The 22,976-nt window shown below is 40.6% G+C and overlaps 1 protein-coding gene across 3 annotated transcripts in view; it reads right to left on the minus strand.

Moving 5' to 3' along the window:
* Positions 1–14,914: 14,914 nt before the first annotated feature.
* GAB3 (GRB2 associated binding protein 3) overlaps positions 14,915–22,976 on the minus strand; it is an 85,866-nt gene continuing 77,804 nt past the window's right edge. For all 3 annotated transcript variants that reach the window (XM_086385886.1, XM_086385885.1, XM_086385887.1), the window contains 2 exons: positions 19,376–19,492; positions 14,915–18,138 (listed from right to left, as the gene is read on the minus strand). In XM_086385886.1, coding sequence (XP_086242012.1) covers positions 18,022–18,138; positions 19,376–19,492 — 234 coding nt within the window. In that variant the 3' untranslated portion in view covers positions 14,915–18,021. The remainder of the gene's footprint in view (positions 18,139–19,375; positions 19,493–22,976) is intronic.

Consider the following 22,976-nt stretch of genomic DNA (forward strand, 5'->3'; position numbering starts at 1 on the left):
AGGCACCCAGAAAAGTAACCCAACTCTTCGAAAGGAGGTAGGGAAAAAATATAAAAGACAAAAAAAGAGACAAAAGAGGGAGGGACGGAGCTCCGTCCCGGGAAGGGAGTCTTAAAAAGAGAGAAGTTTCCAAACACCAGGAAACCTTCTCACTGCCGAATCTGTGCCGAGCTTTGGAGGCACAGAGGGCAACATAACAGGGAGAAAAAATAAATAAACAATTAAAACTCGCAGATTGCGAGCCCTAAGGTAACTCCCCCAGCGGAGAAGCAGAGCAGACGCCTGCACACGCCATTAGCAAGCGGGGGCTGGACAGGGAGGGGCGGCGCGGGCCGCATGGCTGAGAGTAAGAATCTGGCCTGAATACCCTGAGCACTATCTGAGCGAAATAATTTGGGCTAGCAAACCAGACTGTGGGATATCTACCACGTGAAAAGCCAGCCCCAACCTAAGACACCGCCAGGCCCGCGCACGGAACAAAGGACTGAACAGAGATAGCCGGCTACAGACCTTCCCCCTCCGGTGACAGGCAGCCAGAGCCGGAAGGGGGCAATCGCAGCCCCAGAGAGACATTATCTATAAAACTGTAAGCAGGCTTCTTTGCTAACTAAAACTTCTTGGGGGTCTGGACAGTCAACATTTGCCTGAGAAGGTGTGCCAGTTTTACACCCAGATAACCGAGTGGTGGGGAGGCGATAAGTCGCAGCATTGGCGCTCACTAAACACCTCATCACCTGAGCTGCTCGGACCCGGGAAGAGCACAAAACGCAGGCCCAACTGAGTCTGCGCCTATGAGAACTACCCGAGTGCCTGAACCTGAGCGGCTTGGACCTGGGAGGTGCACGCAGCCCAGGGCCGGCCTCAGATTGTTCCCAGCGGAACAACCTAGAGCCTGAGCAGTGTGGGCAGGGAGGCTACACACGCCGTGAGCGGGGGCAGACCCAGTGTGGCTGAGGCACTGCGAGCGTACGCCAGTGTTATTTGTTTGCAGCATCCCTTCCTCCCAACAGCGCGACTGAACAAGTGAGCCTAAAAAAAAAAAAAAGTTTCCCCCACCGTCCCCTTTGTGTCAGGGCGGTAACCCGACACTGAAGAGACGAGCAAACAGAAGAAGCTATAACAGGGAAATGCCTTGGAAGCTACAGGCAATAGATTAAAACCCCGTGGTTACTACGGACTACACAGGAAGGGGCCTATAGATCTTGAGAAATATAAGTCAGACCAAGGAACTAGCCAAAAATGAACTGAACCCACAGTACTCACAACAAAACCAGAAAAAGTCCTAGATATATTTTTACTATTTTTACGATCATTCTTTCTTTCTTTTTTTTTTTAATTTTTAGGAAAAAAAAATTTTTTAAGTCCTCTATTGTTCCTTTAATTTTCACTTTTATAACCTATTACTTTGCAAAAAAAAAAAAAAAAGACCCTATTTTTTTTCTTCTTCAGCAAACTTCATATATATATATTTTATAATTTTTTGACCTTGTTTTTTTGTTTTTTGATTTTTTTTTCTTCTTTTCTTCTTTTCTTTAACATTGTATTTTTGAAATTCCAAACTCTACTCTAGTTTTTTAATTTTAGCTTTTTGGTATATGTTATCAATCTTGTACCTATAGTTTTTTTTTTATAATTTCTGTGACTTTTTTTTTTATTCTGTTTCTTTCTCTTCTTCTTTTATATAACATTGTATATCTGAAATTTCAAACTCTACTCTAGATTTTTAATTTATGCTTTTTGGTATTTGATATTAATTTTGTACCTGTGTTTTCTTTATAATTTTTGTGACATTGTTTGTTTTTGTTTGTTTGATTGTTTTCTCTCTTTATGTCTCTTCTTCATTTTTTTTAACATTGTATTTTTGAAATTCCAAACTCTACTCCAGATTTTTAATTTTTGCTTTTTGGTATTAGATATCAATTTTGTACCTGTATTTTCTTTATAATTTTCATGACCTTGTTTGTTTTTCTTTGTTCGTTTTTTCTCTCTTTCTTTTCCTTCTTCTTTTCTTTAAACATCGTATTTTTGAAATTCCAAACTCTACTCTAGATTTTTAGTTTTTGCTTTTATGTATTTGTTACCAATTTTGTACCTTTAAGAACCCAATTCTCAGGACCCATTTTTCACTAGGGAGCGAGATTACTGGCTTGACTGCTCTCCCTCCCTTTGGACTCTCCTTTTTCTCCACCAGGTCGCCTGTGTCTCCTCCCTAACCCCTCTCTACTCTACCCAACTCTGTGAGTTTCTGTGTGTTCCAGACGGTGGAGAACACTTAGGGAACTGATTACTGGCTGGATCTGTCTCCCTCCTTTTCATTCCCCCCTTTTATCCTTCTGGCCACCTCTGTCTCCTTCCTCCTTCTTCTCTTCTCTGTATAACTCCGTGAACATCTCTGAGTGGTCCAGTTGTGGAGTGCACATAAGGAAGTGACTACTGGCTACCCCACTCTCTCCACTATTGATTCCACCTCATCTCAATTGGGTCACCTCTAACTACCCCCCACCCCTGCCTTCTCTTCTCCATGTAACGCTGTGAACCTCTCTGAGTGACCCTCACAGTAGAGAAACTTTTCATCTTTAACGTAGATGTTTTATCAATGGTGCTGTATAGAAGGAGAAGTTTTGAAACTACTGTAAAAATAAGACCAATAACTGGAAGCAGGAGGCTTAAGTCCAAACCCTGACTCCAGGGAACTCCTGACTCCAAGGAACATTAATAGACAGGAGCTCATCAAACGTCTCCATACCGACACTGAAACCAAGCACCACACAAGGGCCAACAAGTTCCAGGGCAAGACATACCAAGCAAATTCTCCAGCAACAAAGGAACACAGCCCTGAGCTTCAAGATACAGGCTGCCCAAAGTCACCCCAAAACCATAGACATCTCATAACTCATTACTGGACATTTCATTGCACTCCAGAGAGAAGAAATACAGCTCCACCCACCAGAACACCGACACAAGCTTCCCTAACCAGGAAACCTTGACAAGCCACCTGTACAAACCCACACACAGCGAAGAAAAGCCACAATAAAGAGAACTCCACAAACTGCCAGAATACAGAAAGGACACCCCAAACTCAGCAATTTAAACAAGATGAAGAGACAGAGGAATACCCAGCAGATAAAGGAACAGGATAAATGCCCACCAAACCAAACAAAAGAGGAAGAGATAGGGAATCTACCTGATAAAGAATTCCAAATAATGATAGTGAAATTGATCCAAAATCTTGAAACTAAAATGGAATCACAGATAAATAGCCTGGAGACAAGGATTGAGAAGATGCAAGAAAGGTTTAACAAGGACCTAGAAGAAATAAAAAAGAGTCAATATATAATGAATAATGCAATAAATGAAATTAAAAACACTCTGGAGGCAACAAATAGTAGAATAACAGAGGCAGAAGATAGAATTAGTGAATTAGAAGATAGAATGGTAGAAATAAATGAATCAGAGAGGATAAAAGAAAAACGAATTAAAAGAAATGAGGACAATCTCAGAGACCTCCAAGACAACATTAAATGCTACAACATTCGAATCATAGGGGTTCCAGAAGAAGAAGACAAAAAGAAAGACCATGAGAGAATACTTGAGGAGATAATAGTTGAAAACTTCCCTAAAATGGGGAAGGAAATAATCACCCAAGTCCAAGAAACCCAGAGAGTCCCAAACAGGATAAACCCAAGGCAAAACACCCCAAGACACATATTAATCAAATTAACAAAGATCAAACACAAAAAACAAATATTAAAAGCAGCAAGGGAAAAACAACAAATAACACACAAGGGAATTCCCATAAGGATAACAGCTGATCTTTCAATAGAAACTCTTCAAGCCAGGACGGAATGGCAAGACATACTTAAAATGATGAAAGAAAATAACCTACAGCCCAGATTATTGTACCCAGCAAGGATTTCATTCAAGTATGAAGGAGAAATCAAAAGCTTTTCAGACAAGCAAAAGCTGAGAGAATTCTGCACCACCAAACCAGCTCTCCAACAAATACTAAAGGATATTCTCTAGACAGGAAACACAAAAACGGTGTATAAATTCGAACCCAAAACAATAAAGTAAATGGCAACGGGATCATACTTATCAGTAATTACCTTAAATGTAAATGGGTTGAATGCCCCAACCAAAAGACAAAGACTGGCTGAATGGATACAAAAACAAGACCCCTACATATGTTGTCTACAAGAGACCCACCTCAAAACAGGGGACACATACAGACTGAAAGTGAAGGGCTGGAAAAAGATTTTCCATGCAAATAGGGACCAAAAGAAAGCAGGAGTAGCAATACTCATATCAGATAAAATAGACTTTAAAACAAAGGCTGTGAAAAGAGACAAAGAAGGTCACTACATAATGATCAAAGGATCAATCCAAGAAGAAGATATAACAATTATAAATATATATGCACCCAACACAGGAGCACCACAATATGTAAGACAAATGCTAACAAGTATGAAAGGAGAAATTAACAATAACACAATAATAGTGGGAGACTTTAATACCCCACTCACACCTATGGATAGGTCAACTAAACAGAAAATTAACAAGGAAACACAAACTTTAAACGAAACAATAGACCAGTTAGACCTAATTGATATCTATAGGACATTTCATCCCAAAACAATGAATTTCACCTTTTTCTCAAGCGCACATGGAACCTTCTCCAGGATAGATCACATCCTGGGCCATAAAGCTAGCCTTGGTAAATTCAAAAAAATAGAAATCATTCCAAGCATCTTTTCTGACCACAATGCAGTAAGATTAGATCTCAATTACAGGAGAAAAACTATTAAAAACTCCAACATATGGAGGCTGAACAACACGCTGCCGAATAACCAACAAATCATAGAAGAAATCAAAAAAGAAATCAAAATTTGCATAGAAACGAATGAAAATGAAAACACAACAACCCAAAACCTGTGGGACACGGTAAAAGCAGTCCTAAGGGGAAAGTTCATAGCAATACAGGCACACCTCAAGAAACAAGAAAAAAGTCAAATAAATAACCTAACTCTACACCTAAAGCAACTAGAAAAGGAAGAAATGAAGAACCCCAGGATTAGTAGAAGGAAAGAAATCTTAAAAATTAGAGCAGAAATAAATGTGAAAGAAACAAAAGAGACCATAGCAAAAATCAACAAAACCAAAAGCTGGTTCTTTGAGAGGATAAATAAAATTGACAAACCATTAGCCAGACTCATCAAGAAACAAAGGGAGAAAAATCAAATCAATAAAATTAGAAATGAAAATGGAGAGATCACAACAGACAACACAGAAATACAAAGGATCATAAGAGACTACTATCAACAATTATATGCCAATAAAATGGACAACGTGGAAGAAATGGACAAATTCGTAGAAAAGTACAACTTTCCAAAACTGGACCAGGAAGAAATAGAAAATCTTAACAGACCCATCACAAGCATGGAAATTGAAACTGTAATCAAAAACCTTCCAGCAAACAAAAGCCAGGTCCAGACGGCTTCACAGCTGAATTCTACCAAAAATTTAGAGAAGAGCTAACACCTACCCTGCTCAAACTCTTCCAGAAAATTGCAGAGGAAGGTAAACTTCCAAACTCATTCTACGAGGCCACCATCACCCTAATACCAAAACCTGACAAAGATGCCACCAAAAAAGAAAACTACAGGCCAATCTCACTGATGAACATAGATGCAAAAATCCTTAACAAAATTCTAGCAATCAGAATCCAACAACACATTAAAAAGATCATACACCATGACCAAGTGGGCTTTATCTCAGGGATGCAAGGATTCTTCAATATCCACAAGTCAATCAATGTAATACACCACATTAACAAATTGAAAAATAAAAACCATATGATTATCTCATAGATGCAGAGAAAGCCTTTGACAAAATTCAACACCCATTTATGACAAAAACTCTCCAGAAAGCAGGAATAGAAGGAACATACCTCAACATAATAAAAGCTATATATGACAAACCCACAGCAAACATTATCCTCAATGGTGAAAAATTGAAAGCATTTCCTCTAAAGTCAGGAAAAAGACAAGGGTGCCCACTTTCACCATTACTGTTCAACATAGTTTTGGAAGTTTTGGCCACAGCAATCACAGCAGAAAAAGAAATAAAAGGAATCCAAATTGGAAAACAAGAAGTAAAACTCTCACTATTTGCAGATGACATGATCCTCTACATAGAAAACCCTAAAGACTCCACCAGAAAATTACTAGAACTAATCAATGACTATAGTAAAGTTGCAGGATATAAAATCAACACACAGAAATCCCTTGCATTCCTATACACTAATAATGAGAAAACAGAAAGAAATTAAGGAAACAATTCCATTCACCATTGCAACGGAAAGAATAAAATACTTAGGAATATATCTACCTAAAGAAACTAAAGACCTATATATAGAAAACTATAAAACACTGGTGAAAGAAATCAAAGAGGACACTAATAGATGGAGGAATATACCATGTTCATGGATTGGAAGAATCAATATAGTGAAAATGAGTATACTACCCAAAGCAATTTATAGATTCAATGCAATCCCTATCAAGCTACCAACGGTATTCTTCACAGAGCTAGAACAAATTTCACAATTTGTATGGAAATACAAAAAACCTCGAATAGCCAAAGCGATCCTGAGAAAGAAGAATGGAACTGGAGGAATCAACCTACCTGACGTCAGGCTCTACTACAAAGCCACAGTCATCAAGACAGTATGGTACTGGCACAAAGACAGAAATATAGATCAATGGAACAAAATAGAAAGCCCAGAGATAAATCCATGCACATATGGACACCTTATCTTTGACAAAGGAGGCAAGAATATACAATGGATTAAAGACAATCTCTTTAACAAGTGGTGCTGGGAAAACTGGTCAACCACTTCTAAAGAATGAAACTAGAACACTTTCTAACACCATACACACAAATAAACTCAAAATGGATTAAAGATCTAAACGTAAGACCAGAAACTATAAAACTCCTAGAGGAGAACATAGGCAAAACACTCTCTGACATACATCACAGCAGGATCTTCTATGACCCACCTCCCAGAATATTGGAAATAAAAGCAAAAATAAACAAATGGGACCTAATTAACCTTAAAAGCTTCTGCACATCAAAGGAAACTATTAGCAAGGTGAAAAGACAGCCTTCAGAATGGGAGAAAATAATAGCAAATGAAGCAACTGACAAACAACCAGTCTCAAAAATATACAAGCAACTCCTACAGCTCAACTCCAGAAAAATAAATGACCCAATCAAAAAATGGGCCAAAGAACTAAATAGACATTTCTCCAAAGAAGACATACAGATGGCTAATAAACACATGAAAAGATGCTCAACATCACTCATTATCAGAGAAATGCAAATCAAAACCACTATGAGGTACCATCTCACACCAGTCAGAATGGCTGCTGTCCAAAAGTCAACAAATAATAAATGCTGGAGAGGGTATGGAGAAAAGGGAACCCTCTTACACTGTTGGTGGGAATGCAAACTAGTACAGCCCCTATGGAGAACAGTGTGGAGATTCCTTAAAAAACTGGAAATAGAACTGCCTTATGATCCAGCAATCCCACTGCTGGGCATACACACTGAGGAAACCAGAAGGGAAAGAGACACGTGTACCCCAATGTTCATCGCAGCACTGTTTATAATAGCCAGGACATGGAAGCAATCTAGATGTCCATCAGCAGATGAATGGATAAGAAAGCTGTGGTACATATACACAATGGAGTATTACTCAGCCATTAAAAAGAATTCATTTGAATCAGTTCTAATGAGGTGGATGAAACTGGGGCCTATTATACAGAGTGAAGTAAGCCAGAAAGAAAAACACCAATACAGTATACTAACGCATATATATGGAATTTAGAAAGATGGTAACAATAACCCTGTGTACGAGACAACAAAAGAAACAGTGATGTATAGAACAGTCTTATGGACTCTGAGGGAGAGGGAGAGGGTGGGAAGATTTGGGAGAATAGCATTGAAACATGTAAAATATCATGTATGAAACGAGATGCCAGTCCAGGTTCGATGCACGATACTGGATGCTTGGGGCTAGTGCACTGGGACGACCCAGAGGGATGGTATGAGGAGGGAGGAGGGAGGAGGGTTCAGGATGGGGAACACATGTACACCTGTCGTGGATTCATTTTGATATTTGGCAAAACTAATATAATTATGTAAAGTTTAAAAATAAAATAAAATTTAAAAAAATCTAGCTTTGGTAAATTAAAAAAAATTGAAATCATTCCAAGCATCTTTTCTGACCACAATGCAGTAAGATTAGATCTCAATTACAGGAGAAAAACTATTAAAAATGCAAAGATATGGAGCCTGAACAACACGCTACTGAATAACTAACAAATCAGAGAAGAAATCGAAAACAAAATCAAAATATGCATAGAAACGAATGAAAATGAAAACACAACAACCCAAAATCTGTATGACACTTTTTTTAAAAATTTTATTTTATTTTTAAACTTTACAATATTGTATTAGTTTTGCCAAATATCAAAATGAATCCGCCACAGGTATACCTGTGTTCCCTATCCTGAACCCTCCTCCCTCCTCCCTCCCCATACCCTCCCTCTGGGTCATCCCAGTGCACCAGCCCCAAGCATACAGCATCGTGGATCGAACCTGGACTGGCGACTCGTTTCATACATGATATTATACATGTTTCAGTGCCATTCTCCCAAATCTCCCCACCCTCTCCCTCTCCCTCAGAGTCCATAAGACTGATCTATACATCAGTGTCTCTTTTGCTGTCTCATACACAGGGTTATTGTTACCATCTTTCTAAATTCCATATATATGCGTTAGTATACTGTATTGGTGTTTTTCTTTCTGGCTTACTTCACTCTGTATAATAGGTTCCAGTTTCATCCATCTCATTAGAACTGATTCAAATGTATTCTTTTTAATGGCTGAGTAATACTCCATTGTGTTTATGTACCACAGCTTTCTTATCCATTCATCTGCTGATGGGCATCTAGGTTGCTTCCATGTCCTGGCTATTATAAACAGTGCTGCGATGAACATTGGGGTACACATGTCTCTTTCCCTTCTAGTTTCCTCAGTGTGTATGCCCAGCAGTGGGATTGCTGGATCATAAGGCAGTTCTATTTCCAGTTTTTTAAGGAATCTCCAAGGTTCATAGCAATAGAGACATACCTCAAGAAACAAGAAAAAAGTCAAATAAAGAACCTAACTCTACACCTAAAGCAACTAGAAAAGGAAGAAATGAAGAACCCCTGGGTTAGTACAAGGAAAGAAATATTTAAAATTAGGGCAGAAATAAATGCAAAAGAAACAAAAGAGACCAAAGAAAAAATCAACAAAGCCAAAAGCTGGTTCTTTGAGAGGATAATAAAATTGACAAACCATTAGCCAGACTCATCAAGAAACAAAGGGAGAAAAATCAAATCAATAAAATTAGAAATGAAAATGGAGAGATCACAACAGACAACACAGAAATACAAAGGATCATAAGAGACTACTACCAGCAATTATACGCCAATAAAATGGACAACTTGGATGAAATGGACAAATTCTTAGAAAAGTACAAGTTTCCAAGACTGAACCGGGAAGAAATAGAAAATCTTAACAGACCCATCACAAGCATGGAAATTGAAACTGTAATCAGAAATCTTCCAGCAAACAAAAGCCCAGGTCCAGATGGCTTCACAGCTGAATTCTACCAGAAATTTAGAGAAGAGCTAACACCTATCCTACTCAAACTCTTCCAGAAAATTGCAGAGGAAGGTAAACTTCCAAACTCATTCTATGAGGCCACCATCACCCTAATACCAAAACCTGACAAAGATGCCACCAAAAAAGAAAACTACAGGTCAATATCACTGATAAACATAGATGCAAAGATCCTTAACAAAATTCTAGCAATCAGAATCCAACAACACATTAAAAAGATCATACACCATCACCAAGTGGGCTTTATCCCAGGGACGCAAGCATTCTTCAATATCCGCAAATCAATCAATGTAATACACCACATTAACAAATTGGAAAATGAAAGCCATATGATTATCTCAATAGATGCAGAGAAAGCCTTTGACAAGATTCAACATCCATGTATGATAAAAACTCTCTATAAAGCAGGAATAGAAGGAACATACCTCAACATAATAAAAGCTATATATGACAAACCCACAGTAAACATTATCCTCAATGGTGAAAAATTGAAAGCATTTCCCTTAAAGTCAGGAACAAGACAAGGGTGCCCACTCTCACCACTACTATTCAACATAGTTTTGGAAGTTTTGGCCACAGCAGTCAGAGAAGAAAAAGAAATAAAAGGAATCCAGATTGGAAAAGAAGAAGTAAAACTCTCACTGTTTGCAGATGACATGATCCTCTACATAGAAAACCCTAAAGACTCCACCAGAAAAGTACTAGAGGTGATCAATGAATATAGTAAAGTTGTAGGATATAAAATCAACACACAGAAATCCCTTGCATTCCTATACATTAATATTGAGAAAATAGAAAGAGAAATTAAGGAAACAATTCCATTCACCATTGCAACGAAAAGAATACAATACTTAGGAATATATCTACCTAAAGAAACTAAAGACCTATATATAGAAAACTATAAAACACTGGTGAAAGTAATCAAAGAAGACACTAATAGATGGAGAAATATACCGTGTTCATGGATCAGAAGAATCAATATAGTGAAAATGAGGATACTATCCAAAGCAATCTATAGATTCAATGCAATCCCTATCAAGCTACCAATGGTATTTTTCACAGAGCTAGAAAAAATAATTTCACAATTTGTATGGAAATACAAAAAACCTTGAATAGCCAAAGCAATCTTGAGAAAGAAGAATGCAACTGGAGGAATCAACCTGGCTGACTTCAGGCTCTACTACAAAGCCACAGTCATCAAGACAGTATGGTACTGGCACACAGACAGAAATATAGATCAATGGAACAAAATAGAAAGCCCAGAGATAAATCCATGCACCTATGGACAACTTATCTTTGATAAAGGAGGCAAAAATATACAATGGGAAAAAGACAATCTCTTCAACAAGTGGTGCAGGGAAAACTGGTCAACCACTTGTAAAAGAATGAAACTAGAACATTTTCTAACACCATACACAAAAATAAACTCAAAATGGATTAAAGATCTAAATGTACGACCAGAAACTATAAAACTCCTAGAGAAGAACATAGGCAAAACACTCTCTGACATACGTCACAGCAGGATCCTCTATGACCCACCTCCCAGAATATTGGAAGTAAAAGCAAAAATAAACAAACAGGACCTAATTAAAATTAAAAGCTTCTGCACAACAAAGGAAACTATAAGCAAGGTGAAAAGACAGCCTTCAGAATGGGAGAAAATAATAGCAAATGAAGCAACTGACAAAGAATTAATATGAAGAATATACAAGCAACACCTGCAGTTCAATTCCAGAAAAATAAATGACCCAATCAAAAAATGGGCCAAAGTACTAAACAGACATTTCTCCAAAGAAGACATACAGATGGCTAACAAACACATGAAAAGATGCTCAACATCACTCATTATAAGAGAAATGCAAATCAAAACCACAATGAGGTACCATTTCACACCAGTCAGAATGGCTGCTGTCCAAAAGTCTACAAGCAAGAAATGCTGGAGAGGGTGTGGAGAAAAGGGAACCCTCTTACACTGTTGGTGGGAATGCAAACTAGTACAACCACTATGGAGAACAGTGTGGAGATTCCTTTAAAAACTGGAAATAGAACTGGCTTATGACCCAGCAATCTCACTGCTGAGCATACACACTGAGGAAACCAGAATTGAAAGAGACATGTGTAACCCAATGTTCATCACAGCACTGTTTACAATAGCCAGGACATGGAAGCAACCTAGATGTCCATCAGCAGACGAATGGTTAAGAAAGCTGTGGTACCTATACACAATGGAGTATTACTCAGCCATTAAAAAGAATATATTTGAATCAGTTCTAATGAGGTGGATGAAACTGGAGCCTATTATACAGAGTGAAGTAAGCCAGAAAGAAAAATACCAATACAGTATACTAACACATATGTATGGAATTTAGAAAGATTGTAATGATAACCCTGTATGCGAGGCAGCAAAAGAGACACAGATGTATAGAACAGTCTTTTGGACTCTGTGGGAGAGGGAGAGGGTGGGATGATATGGGAGAACGGCACTGAAACATGTATAATATCATATATGAAACGAATCACCAGTTCAGGTTCGATTCATGATACATGGGGCTGATGCACTGGGATGACCCAGAGGAATGGTATGGGGAGGGAGGTGGGAGGGGGGTGGTGCAGGATGGGGAACACACATAAACCTGTGGCAGATTCATGTTGATGTATGGCAAAACCAATTCAATATTGTAAAGTAATTCGCCTCCAATTAAAATAAATAAATTTATATTAAATATTAAATATATATATATCAGATCAGATCAGATCAGTCACTCAGTTGTGTCCGACTCTTTGCGACCCCATGAATCACAGCACGCCAGGCCTCCTTGTCCATCACCAACTCCCGGAGTTCACTCAGACTCACGTCCATCGAGTCAGTGATGCCATCCAGCCATCTCATCCTCTGTAGTCCCCTTCTCCTCTTGCCCCCAATCCCTCCCAGCATCAGAGTCTTTTCCAATGAGTCAACTCTTCGCATGAGGTGGCCAAACTACTGGAGTTTCAGCTTTAGCATCATTCCTTCCAAAGAAATCCCAGGGCTGATCTTCAGAATGGACTGGTTGGATCTCCTTGCAGTCCAAGGGACTCTCAAGAGTCTTCTCCAACACCACAGTTCAAAAGCATCAATTCTTGGGCGCTCAGCCTTCTTCACAGTCCAACTCTCACAACCATACATGACCACAGGAAAAACCATAGCCTTGACTAGATGAACCTTTGTTGGCAAAGTAATGTCTCTGCTTTTGAATATGCTATCTAGGTTGGTCATAACTTTCCTTCCAAGGAGTAAGCGTCTTTTAATTTCATGGCTGCAGTCACGATCTGCAGTGATTTTGGAGCCCAGAAAAAGAAAGTCTGACACTGTTTCCACTGTTTCCCCATCTATTTCCCATGAAGTGATGGGACCGGATGCCATGATCTTCGTTTTCTGAATGTTGAGCTTTAAGCCAACTTTTTCACTCTCCACTTTCACTTTTATCAAGAGGCTTTTGAGTTCCTCTTCACTTTCTGCCATAAGGGTGGTGTCATCTGCATATCTGAGGTTATTGATATTTCTTCTGACAATCTTGATTCCAGCTTTTGTTTCTTCCAGTCCAGCGTTTCTCATGATGTACTCATATATATATATATATATATATATATATATATATATATATATATATATATATGCCAGATATGTCTCCCCTGTTCAGTTCCCTTCACTGGATTTATTCTTACTCATAGTATAAGCCAGAGGCCCTTATAATGACCAGAAAGGCCCCACATTCTCATCTATGAACCCCCTTTGCCTCTGTACATCCTCTGCTGTGCTCATTCTTGCTCACTACATACCGACCACAGTGGCCTCTTGGCTGCACCCTCAACATTCCAGGTTTTCTGAGGAATTAGTGCTTTTGCATAGTCTGTTCTCCCTGCCTTGACTACACTCTCAAATATACCTCCTGGCCACCTCCATCATCTCTGAGTCTGCCCAGGTCTTGTCTTCTCACCTGAAATCCTCCTGTGTCCACCCTCCCCACAGCCCTGTGGGCAGTCAATCCTCTTCACCTTGTTTTATCCCACACTGCTTATCACCTTCTATAATACACTATAATTTACAAATGGCTTCGATCAAGCAGAAGAGATATATCCCATGGATTGGCCTGCCTTCCCCACGGAGGTCTCCCAGGAAGTGATGTCTGAGTGTGGTGCCAGAGTGGGGTCGGGTTCACGATCACAATTGTGGAGTTCCAGTGACCAGCAGCCTTGGAAAGCCCACCCTGTCCCTTAGGCCCTCCAGCGCCCCATCTGCCATCAGTGAGGTGCCCATGCAGGAGGGGTCTGTGTCTCAGCTCTGGTCTCTTCCATCAGACCCCCTGCTCCAGCCTGCACAGTGCCACTCTGTCTCAGAAAATAAAACTAAATTTATAAAACAATGGCACAATTAAAATAAAGAAATAATAATTAATGCAATTTCAGATTAAAGAAAATAAATAAAATAAAGTAGAAAGTGGAAACTTAGGGAGGTGCCTGATGGAGTTAAGGGGCCAGAGCTCAATGAGCCTGGGGCTCAGAGACTGCCAGGTTAGGTTTCTTGGCCCTTTCATCTCAGGTTAGCTGTTCTCAGTAATCTGCCTGGTCCTTGACCAGGGAGGGTGAGGAAGTTCACGTGGCTTCTCCTCCTTTCTCTCAGCACCAGGATTCCCCTTGGCTGTAGGGTCTGTGCCTTTGGCCTGGTTTCCCAAACCCGAGCTCCGGCTATTCTGGTTGTCTCTGCCTTACATCATGGCCTAAAGACTCTGCTGACCCGGCACCCAGGGCAGCTGGGAGCACCAGCTGTGGGGAAAGAGCGGTGAGGACACAAGAGACCCCTGCTGTGGGGTGGCAGGCTGGGTGCTCTTGCCTTTTAATGTCAGTACCAAAGGTCACCTTATCTGTGGTATCTGGCAGGGCCATTGATTTTACTGTCAACTACAGAAGCTAGTTTCTGACCCAGAAAAAAGACGTGGTTTGGCTGATCAGATGCAGTGCTTGTTCCAGCCACCTGCTGAACGGCTTGCAGTGAAGTAACATGGATGTGGGGCATTCCATGTGAGTCAGGTTAGGCCTGTTGTACTTGAAAACAGCAGGGAAGTCTGTTTTCAACACTCAGCCTTCAAAATGTGTTCCGAGTTTTTATCAGAGGTCACTACTTAAAACAAATAAGAGGATGCTTAGGTCATGATTCTTCCTTATAATTTTTATTAATGCCAGAAATGAAATAGTAAAAACTCAGTGAATTTTTAAAAATCAGCATGACTGCAGATACAAACATGGTTTGAACAGGAGCCGAGCATGAAGTCTTGAGAGGGGAAAGCCAGGCCTGAAGGGTGCCTTCAGTCTCCTGTGGCACCTAAAGGCCATAATTCAGCTGCTGTTTACTTCATGAAGTGGCCTGGACAGTCAGTCCCCAGGGTTACACGATGCCCTTGGAGCTGGGCTGTGTGCTGGGCCTCAGGTTCCTCCTCCCCATGGAAAGTTTAACTCCCAACATCCTGGGCTTGCGGTCTTAGGGAGTTGCAGGCAAAAAAACCTTTAGTCCCCCTTTTGGCATGACACAACCCCTGACCTGGAAGTATTTCCTAATGAAATGAGACAGAAGGAAATGAAGCAAAAAGGAACTACAGAAAACAATGGAGGATTAATTGATGCCTTTTCCCCTTTATGTTGATGCCCAAATTTTCTAGAAAGGTGTACTATGCACAGTGCATAGACATGCCATGTGCACTTGAGTTGGAGTGGTGTCAGAGATTATCTCTTTAAAAAAAATCCCTCAGAGCCCATCAGAATCATAGCTCTTTATTACATGTGGATTATCTCTGCCAGAAAACAAGATCTGGCTAGCATTCACCGTTGTGATGTACAGTGCCTTTCTCAGGAGCATATGCTGCAGTCAGCTCAAAAACTACCTGTATTTTGGGTCCGTGAATCGTTATGTTTTTGTGTAGCCATCCATTAGCAGTTTTATCAAAGCCAGACATAAAGGCATACACCCTGAAAATGAGGGTGAAGTGATATTTGAAAAACCCCAAATCACTTCCAAAAAAGTCACACCACTCAAGTGTCTATTGCTTAGTGCAGTAAACATGTCCCTGGAAACATTTTGTAGAAAAATATTTCTTTTTTGGTCAATTGGATGACATTTCACTGCTGACATCATTTCAGCTGCATTTACTTTTCCAATCTATCTTCAATGTAGTGAGGTTCTTGACTCTTGGATGTACAATTTTTTCTACACTGGCCTTTGTCAGGCAGTGATCTAAACACAGGTGGCCCACACATGAGGAAGTCACCATCTATGGGAACTGGCTATCTGTACCCCTGGATTCTTGCCTGAGGCTCTGTGACTCTTTGCAAGTCACACACGAAGAAGGAAGCTCCTTAACAGGCTCTGGCCGAGGAGCAGGCCGTGCGGTCCAGGAGCCCTCTTGTGGCTCCATCCAGACTCACTAAGGACTCAACTTAGTTAAAGAACTTGGCAATTTCCCCCATCTTGTTCTGGGAAGAAAATGATGTCACGAGATCCTGTCATTTTGAACATCAAAATTACTTCTTTTATGGTCTGAAAAACCAAGATTTTCACACTTACCTTTGGAGCAGTTTGAAACCCTGTAGCAAAGCCTACAATTGCCCTGACTAATGCTGACTGTCATAGACCTGCCTGCCTACTTCCTCTACCCCCATGTGTAAGACACAGTGGCAAGACAGGATACCAGTCTCTATTTATTACCCAGTTGTTCAGATTTGTCTTCCAGCTTCAGGTACTCAGAACGATCAGGAATGGCATTAAGTAAAACCCTGTGCTCAATTGAGCCTTTTTTCTGGACCTTTCCCTGGAACCCCAGTGTCTCATAAAGGAAGGGGTGACAAGGTGCCCTCATTGCACAGTGGGAACATTTGCCCTCTCAGGACCTAGTCACCACTAAACTAGAAGGGGAAAGTTAGGCAAGACCCCTGATACTGGAGCTGGCCGGGTTTGGATTTTTCAGATCATAGCCACCACTTGAAACCTTGAGTCCAGAACGGGATGGCCAGGGATAGCCTTCCCCAGGGTGGCTCATGGGAAATGCACTGCCAAGGGGACCATGTGAACCAAGAACAGACTTCATACTGATTTTCAGGAGGTATCTCTGATGGTAACTGCTGATTATGTTCGAGTGCCCTGTTTGAACACCACATGAAGAAACCCTGGTTTGACATGCATACCTTTCAATTATAAAAAGCACCTGTTCAAAATCCTATGAAAAGGAGAGGGGACGGTGAGCCATCCCGTGTTTGCATGTATTTCCCACTGGTCTCCAAAATTACCCTAACTGATTGAGGCAGTGAGAGACAGCAGAAGAGGCCTGACTGACTCTCTCAGCATGACTCATCTCGGGCAAAGTGTTCCCTCCTCCAGCTCTTAGCATCTTTTCCCTCAAAGCTGGTGCAATGATCTCTGCCAAGCCTAACTTCTGAGATCTTTTAGGGGAAGAGATGAGATGATGAATGTGAAAGAACACTGGGAAAAGGCCAACAGCAATGGGACACCCAGCCATGGGTGGCTGCTTAGGCACAATGTTCTTAGAGCCACCAGTGTCATGTGATCTGCTCATCGTGGAGCCCAGGACTCGATGGCCTTGTCACTTGTGTTGTCTTTCTTTGGGGGATAGAAATACTTGTCTGCTGGATTCTTTGGAGTAAGGAGTACAGATTCTATCACCATTCCTAGGCTTGGTCTCTTGCACTGTGTCTTCCGGTGGGGGCAAGAAGGTGTCCATCCAGGTGCATGTCTCCTAGGATAATTTATGATTCCAATGGGAGCACAGGAGAGAGATCAAAAGTTCAAGCATTGGAGGCAAATGATGTCATCTTGTGGGCAGTGATACCAGCTCTAATGTGCACTTCAAATGCTCCACTGGAGATGTTTAATCCAACTTCCGTTTTGATTGTTCCCACCCTGTCCAAATGGAGTTTTCTACATCCCAGTCCATGGCTGTGGAATCCTCTCTCTCTGCTGCTCATGACTGTGGAGCCAACATGACACTGGTCTGAGGCTCAGCAGAGGCACGTGTGGCTGTGACCAGAAATGCTGTGATCGGTGGGGGTCGGGGCAGGGGCTGGCCCCCTGAGGGCCCCTCTGGGAGGAGACCACTTCCTGCTCCTCCTTGGTCAGTATGTACAAATGTCCTCTCTCCCAAAGGGTCTCATCAAGACTCTCTGTGTCTTGACCTGTATTGAGCATCAGTGGGCTTCTACTGGAAAAACTCAAAGTGAGCCCGGCCTCCCACCTGCAGCCTGACCCTGTCACACTTTGGACTGCCTCTCATCCGTCCACTCCTGCTTTGTGCTCTGAAGAGCTTGTGTCTTCTGCTCATCCACTTGGACATAGTCCACTCTTTGCTCCTCTGAAAGGAGAATTTTCTGAAGGGGGAGAACAAAAAGGTTTTCATTACACTTAATCAAAAAAATTCAGCACGTCCCTGGTGGATTACAGGTTCACGTGTTTGCTGCCCCTTCCTCCTGGGCCGTCACCTGCAGAAGTGTTACACTCTGTGTGTGTGTGTGTGTGTGAATCTCTCCTCAACTCTACTCCCTTCAACTTGGCTCTTGCCATCTAACTCGCCTTGACCAGTATACTGTGAGCAGAGGTGACACCCTGCAATCCTGCTGTCTATCTTTTTCCTTTGGCAGGACAGTGACCCCTGAATTGACAATGACCTGAGACACTAAGGCCCTGGCTGTAATGGACTGTCCTGTAGGCAACAACCGAGAAGTCTTCATGGTCGAAAGCCACAGAGGTCTGGGGACTCTCTTCACAGTTTGAATTTACCGATCTCATCCTGCTCACTGGCTTTTCTGAAGTGTCATTGTAGGTTTGGGGAATGAAATGAAAGGTAAAGAAGAAACGTAAAGCAAAAGGGAAGGGAAGTCTCCCAAACATCTTTCTCCACAAACACAAAATGAAATCATATTGTATACCATGTTCAGTAAGTTGATTTTCTCATCAAATAACACATTGTTAGCATAGTTTAGACTATGACCATCCTTTGCTCAAAAATATTTAGCTCTTGTCCACTGTTTGCCAGTCATTCCTGCCATGTGCACTGAGTGACAACAGTCAATGGCTAGGGTCTGTTACATGTATTAATTCATTTAATCCTCACAACAGGCTTCAACATAGCTGCTATTTCTGATCCCCACTTTACAGACGAGAATACTGCACAAAGGAGTCAAAACTGCCTAGCCTGCCACTTGAGGCCGTTTATGGAGGGGTTCCAATTGCAACTGAGAGTTTCTGTCCTCAGTGCCTAAAGTTGAGCCAAACAAGGCTATCCCTTCGTCCTTCAGCAGACCCTTCCTGTGCCTAGTCTACCATTTACCCCACCCTCATCTCTACCAGACATTTCCCAACAAACTCTATGGTCCAAGTTTTGAAGAGCATGAACACTACATACATTTATACATAGACATTCAAGAACACACCCCAGAGGGAAATACATCAGGATTTCTGGGAGACAGAATTAGAGCTGATTTTAAGATTCTTCACAGTACATCTGTATGTTTAAGACTGCAGAGAGAACACGCATGGTGGAATCATCAAAACAAAACCAAACAGAAATGAAATCTCCTGGGAATTGTGATACAGAGTGCTTCCTACCTGCTGTACAGGGGCTGGTGATGCTGAGTTGAAGTCCAGGGCTAAATAATCCAGGCTGAATTTCTTCGTCCATGTCACAGCTCCACTGCTCAAGGAGTTGGTTGCTCTGCGCTCCTCCTAGAAACCAATGTCCCAGGATTCGGGTTAACAGTTTCTGGCTGGGCTGCCCAAGGGAAGGCGGCTGAGCATGTCTCTACTTGAGCAGCTGCCCACAGAAAGTGGATGAGCCCTGTGCAGTTCGGCCTGCACATCACAAGGAGATCTTTCAAATACGATATGGCCAATTTGGCCTTCACATGAAGCCCTGCCTTTATTCACCATGGAAACGGTTGGCCAAAATCTCCCCCAAGAAGAACTTATTTGATGTATCTGACAGGCTCATGATACCTGAGAGATTAAATCCTAAAAAGATCAGTCATACTTATGAAAGCTCTAGTAAAGGCATCCCAAGTGCTTTTGAAGATACTTTACACAATACAGTGATAACATGTGTGCAACACACACCTATGGCCCTACCAGCCAGCTTCAAAGGTAGAATATACCACTGTAACAAGACACATGACACACATGGAGGAGGACCTGCCCCCTTCTACTGCAGCCTTCTTGTCCACAAGGGGATGAGCACAATCTTGAATTTAGTGTTTATCACTTCTTTTCTTTTTAAATATGATTTTATGAGCATGTGAGTGTCCTTAAGTGACATACTGTTTTGTTTTGCATGTTTTGAACTGTCATCAACAGAACCATATTGAGTGCATTTTTGGTGAGTTCTATTTTCACTCCATTTATATATACTTCACATCCATCCATGTCAATGCACTGGCCCTATTTCATTTGTTTTCATTACCATAGATGATTCCATTGCATGATTTATTTAACTGTGCCACCAACAACAGCACCCCACTCCAGTACTCTTGCCTGGAAAATCCCATGGACAGAGGAGCCTGGTGGGCTGCAGTCCATGGGGTCGCTAAGAGTCGGACACGACTGAGTGACTTCACTTTCACTTTTCACTTTCATGCATTGGAGAAGGAAATGGCAACCCACTCCAGTGTTCTTGCCTGGAGAATCCCAGGAATGGAGGAGCCTGGTGGGCTGCCATCTATGGGGTCACATAGAGTCGGACACGACTGAAGCGACTTAGCAGCAGCAGCAGCAGCAGCAGCAGGCAGAAGCACAGATAAAAACCTGGGCTTGTGACTGGCATCTGAAGTTGAAGGGGGTGGGCAGTCTTGTTAAGACTGAACCCATAACCTGTGAAATCTTATGCTGCCTCTGGGTAGAAAGTGTTAGAATTGAGTTGAATTCTCAGACACCCTGCTGGTGTCTGAGAAATGCTTGGTGTTAGTGTGAACCCACTCCAATCAACACCCACATGTTGGAATTGGCTCCAGAAACCCAAAAGAGTGGTCTTTGTGGCTGGTTTCTTTCATTCAGCATATTGTTTTCAAGGTTCATCCTTGTCATTTCATGGATCTGATTTTATTGTATGGCTGCTTATGTAACATTGCACCTTGTATCCATGCTACATTTTACTTACCCATTCATCATTTGGTGAATATTTGGCTTGCTTTCATTTCTTGGCTGTTATGAAAAATGCTGCTATGAACGTTCATGTACAAGATGTGGTTGGACTTACTCTTGATTAGGATTTTTTAACCTGCATGAATGAGTGAGGTTGGTATATAATGTTCTATTCATGTCAGTGCTATTTGTTTTGGTATCAAGTTGTTTTAATTTTATAAATATACTTCTACTTATTTAGACACTTTAATTTAGACAGGATAATATGTCTTCTTTTTGCCATTCCTGAAGCAGTTTATATAAGACTGCAATGATCACTTCCTTTTGATAGAAAGTGTCTGTAAAGTTTTGAGGGCCTTGTGACCTTTTGTAGTAAAAATCTCCCTACATATTCAGTTTCTCTAATGGTTGTATAACCATTTGTGTTTTCTATTTCTACTTGAGTCAGTTTGTAATAATATTTTTCTGAGACTTTGCCTATTTTCACTAAAGTTTTCATATTCACTACTTTTACGTTGTTCATAATATTCTCACATCTTTATCTCTGATGTATTTGCAGCTATTGCATCCTTTGCATTCTTAATATGTTCATATCCATTGCTTTTTCTTGATTGATTATGTTCAAGTTTAATCTTTCAAAAGAACAAATCAGGTCTGTGCTGATTCTCTCTAATTTTGTTCATTTTGTTAATTTCTGTTCTTTTACTCATTTTCCTTTAATGGGGTTTATTTATTTATTATTGTGAAAATTTTCTAATAATTAGTCAAACTGAAGAAAATATGCTGTGAACACCAATATACCTGCCATCAACATCTACCACTAACATTTGATGCAATAAACTGCCTGTGAGATTTTGGACTGATGATTGTGAGAACTGCCATTATGCCTTTCCATATTGATTCTCTGTTTTTTCCCTATCATCTCCTTCTGCAACTCTGGCTGTTTTGGTCTCTTTAACCTGATGTATTAGTGAATTCACAACTATATTCCAGTTCACTAAACTACTCTTTGGGTTCAGCCTGTTTACCTTCACCCACTGAACTTCTAATTTCATCCTTATTTTTATGTCTAGCAATTCTAAATGGTCTTTTTTAATCCAACTGGTCATTTTAAAATAGTATCTTGTAACTCAGTCCAACTTGCAACCCTTCATCTTATTCTTTAAGTATATAAAACTTATTTTATACTTAGGATCTAATATTTTCAATAATGACTTACTTCTAGACTTGATTTTATTGTTTGTAGTTCCTACTGATTCTCGGGGTTTGCAATTTCTCAGTATTTTTAGTTTAAGAGATACCCTTTCTTTTCTTGGCAGTTGAGTTTGGGATTTAAAGAATACATTTAGCAGGACTTCCCTGGTGGTCCAGTGGCTAAGACTCTGTGCTCCCAATGCAGGAGAGGCCTGGGTTCGATCTGTGGTCAAGGAATGAGATCCCACATGTTGCATCTAGGAGTTTACATGTAGCAACTAAAGATCATGTATGTTGCAACTAAGACCCAGTGCAGCCAAATAAATAGAAATAAATATTTTAAAATATATTCTCCACTATTTTAAGATTATCTTATATGGTGGTGATGTGTACCTTGGTATTTTCATGGTACCTTGCCTACTAAAGTGCTTCATCAAATTTTTAAAAAGTAGAACAAATGTAGTTCCACTTCTAGCAATGTTAGATTAAATAATTTTGACTACCTTCCTGAAGAGAACAGCATTTCTTTGTTTTTTTTTTTTTTCCATTTTTGGTAGACTTTGGCTAATTTTTCTAAAATTTTTATAGGAATAGAAAGGACCATAAAATAGCCAAAGAAGTCTTGAGGAGGATAAACAAAGCAGGAGGACTTCCTTTCCTAGATATTGAGACCTGTCAAGCTACCATAACTAGCAAAGTGTGGTACTGCCCAATGATAGACATGTAGACCAACAAAACAGAATCAGGAGTCCATTAAAAAAAACATACACATATGGATAATTGACTTATGGCAAAGAAGGCACTGCAGAATGGTTTAAAATGATAGTAACTTTAAATAATCAAACTTATTAAATTAGAGAAACATGGGGGAGAAATAAAACTT

Source organism: Bos grunniens, chromosome X (assembly GCF_055505025.1).
Source record: "Bos grunniens cultivar Pamir isolate PY7600 chromosome X, Bosgru_T2T1.0, whole genome shotgun sequence".
Lineage (NCBI taxonomy): Eukaryota > Metazoa > Chordata > Mammalia > Artiodactyla > Bovidae > Bos > Bos grunniens.